At 33.2% G+C, this 2,764-nt stretch overlaps 1 protein-coding gene across 3 annotated transcripts in view; it reads right to left on the bottom strand.

The window, feature by feature from the left end:
- Nucleotides 1-6: 6 nt before the first annotated feature.
- Nucleotides 7-2,764, bottom strand: part of LOC100632297 (hemicentin-1-like) — a 13,931-nt gene continuing 11,173 nt past the window's right edge. For 2 of the 3 annotated variants that reach the window (XM_019999999.1, XM_020000001.1), the window contains 6 exons: nucleotides 2,065-2,239; nucleotides 1,487-1,586; nucleotides 965-1,232; nucleotides 834-873; nucleotides 639-744; nucleotides 7-120 (listed from right to left, as the gene is read on the bottom strand). In XM_019999999.1, the coding sequence (XP_019855558.1) occupies nucleotides 78-120; nucleotides 639-744; nucleotides 834-873; nucleotides 965-1,232; nucleotides 1,487-1,586; nucleotides 2,065-2,239 (732 nt within the window). In that variant the 3' untranslated portion in view covers nucleotides 7-77. The remainder of the gene's footprint in view (nucleotides 121-638; nucleotides 745-833; nucleotides 874-964; nucleotides 1,233-1,486; nucleotides 1,587-2,064; nucleotides 2,240-2,764) is intronic. The other variant, XM_020000000.1, reaches the window with a different exon arrangement.

Below are 2,764 nucleotides of genomic sequence, written 5' to 3'. Positions count from 1 at the left end.
GTAGTGACAGTAGTTGATGGAGTTCTCTGTGATCCATTGGATGACTGCTTCATTGAGGCTTCAGTCTTTGATATCTCTCAAAGATAGAAACTCTCTTGCTTTCTATTCTGCCTCTTATTACTGAGAGAGAGAGAGAATACAAAAGGTAAAGCAAAAACAAAATCATTCATCACGAATGCACTGCATGTATAGAACTTACATGTAGACTTTGTGGACATAAAAATCTAATAAAACTGCTCTTGGCTTAGGCACAAAAAGTTACATGCACTCTACATTCATTACCAAACAGTGCAATCTGAGAAATTAGCAAATTAATGCTTAGCCTCTACTAATGCAAGTATATGTACTTTAACACAATATAGTTGTGATTCAAAGTACTGTCTATCTGGAAATTTTTACTGTGATTTAAATTTTACTGAATTAGAATTTAGCAAAAATTAGATCACCCATATAACTACATGCCACATTTAATAATACATGACACAGTCTTATTTAGTAAAAATTAAATCACAGCACAATTTTAAAACACAAAAAATTTCTACCACACTAATTTCCCGATCTACAGTATATTAAAATTGCTATACACAGTGGACCATGTGTTTAAACTACATGTATATGTACATGTATATAGTACTTACCAGACAAAGCAGATTACTATTATAGCAATGACTGCTAGTATGATGAGAAATATGACAACAAAAATGGGGACTAGGATGTAGGCCAGATTTAACGGAGTGGATATTTCTGAAATAGAAGAAAGAAAAATTATAAGTAACTTTTATAAACTCAAAATAACATTTAGTTATTATTTATTTGTTTGTTTGTTTGTTTACCAATTGTGTTGCTCATAGGACTATCTCGATATGGATTTTCCTAAAAATAAATAATTCAAAATTATACTTAGAATCATTATATCCTTCTTTCCATCCTCTTCCTTTCTCTCTCTCTCTCCCCCTCTCCTTACAGGATCAGAAACAGAAGAGTATAGCCTTATAAATACCCTGTAGGACTTCCCTGATTCAAACGGAGCATCAAGATAACTCGCACCACGATCAAAACTATAAATGCTTCCAGTGCCAATAGTGATGGTAGTGTTCTGGCTGCTATGATAGTGGAGTCCAGTGACATAGTAGTTATACTGCCTCCACGAGTTATCAGAATAGCTGTAGAGAGTAGATTCGGGGATTGGGCCATTCACATTAGGCGATGTCACGACTATTATCTTGTAGATACTAAAGCAAAGCAAGGAAAAAAAATAGAGCAAGGTTATAGTATGAGGGTTTTTAATACGAATTTTTTTTGCTTTATTCGGCTTCATTTTGCTCGTATTTTGCGCCAAATTATTACTTTTTTCTCCATTATATTGTAAAAATTTTAAATGATCAAATAAATGGACCAATCTCTCTCTCCCCCTCTCTCTCTTTCTTCTCTTTATAATATTCATTTTATCTAAAATATGAAGTGTTACATGTAAGTGCTAACATACCCCAATTGTCCATAGCTGTAAGAGAAAGACCCCACAAGGACGTTGAGCCTGTCAGAGTGCTCAGTGTTTTCAACTAACGTAGGAGCAGCAAATGGAGCAACTGCAAGAGAAAAAATAACCAAAAATAAATGGTACGCATGTTTTAATTTTTTTTGCTAATTTTCAGAAAATTACAAATAAATTTTAATCACAAAAATATTGAGTTTCATGGAGACAAAAATAGCTTTTTTGAAAGTAACTTTCATGGAGTTTTATATAGCACATTAAATACATTTGTATACTGTATCCACAATTTCCACATACATGTAGCATTAAATTTGCATTGTAATTTTATTTATTTATTTATTTTATTTATTTAACACTTTACAGGTGTAGTAAAAAGAAAGATAGAGAGACAGAGGGAAAGAAGGAAAAGGGGTAGCCTGATGGATATGCAACAGAAAAGCTGCATACCATTTTGATTGATACAAAAGCAAATCTTCATTGTACATTATGTACATGTAGCATTATAGCAAAAAAAGATATCAAAATCACAAATACAGGTATCATTTATTACTCATCATTTTTACTATCATTACCTCCAGCATAAGTCGAATTAGTGATTTCTGCTTCATTTCCAAAGCCAGCTGATGTCTGAGCTTTTATCTTAAAAGTGTATCTCACATCTCCAGTCAATCCTGATACTCTAATAGATCTTATGTCAGGTAATATACCTCTTATAGAATCTCCCGCACGATCTCCTTCCCAATCAATCTACAGAGAGAAAGGGAGGGAGAGAGAGAGAGGGAGAGAAAGAAATGAAAGAGAGAAGTGAGAGGTAGATTAAATACAGGTACCGTATATTCTTAATTCTACCATGCCTAGTTGTAATTGACCAATCAGATTGCTTGGTTGTAGGTTCATAAATAACTAACTTACCTCTGATTTCCCGGGAGGTTAATAAATAATTTCCCGGGAGGTTGAATAAGTAGCCCGGGAGGTTGAATAAGTAGCCCGGGAGGTTGAATAAGTAAATTCCCGGGAGGTTGAATAAATAATTTCCCGGTAAATTAAATAATACGATTAATTGATTACATGTGTATTTTAAATTATAGTTTTGTGTTATTTGGTATTGTTTTAATAGTTTATAGTAATATTTGAGCAGTTAGAGAGGGTAAATGTAACAGTATCTGCAGTTGATCTTTTTTTGCTTGGTGGTGGCTCGTAACTGTTTTCCTTATCTTCAATTAGTGCAACCTTTCGTTCATATTCTTTGTTTAATACTGATGAAACTTCTTT

The sequence above is a fragment of the Amphimedon queenslandica genome, unplaced genomic scaffold, assembly GCF_000090795.2.
Source record: "Amphimedon queenslandica unplaced genomic scaffold, v1.1 AMPQUscaffold_13222, whole genome shotgun sequence".
Lineage (NCBI taxonomy): Eukaryota > Metazoa > Porifera > Demospongiae > Haplosclerida > Niphatidae > Amphimedon > Amphimedon queenslandica.
The sequence above is the reverse complement of the archived record's forward strand: the minus strand, read 5'-3'. Positions and strand labels throughout refer to the sequence as shown.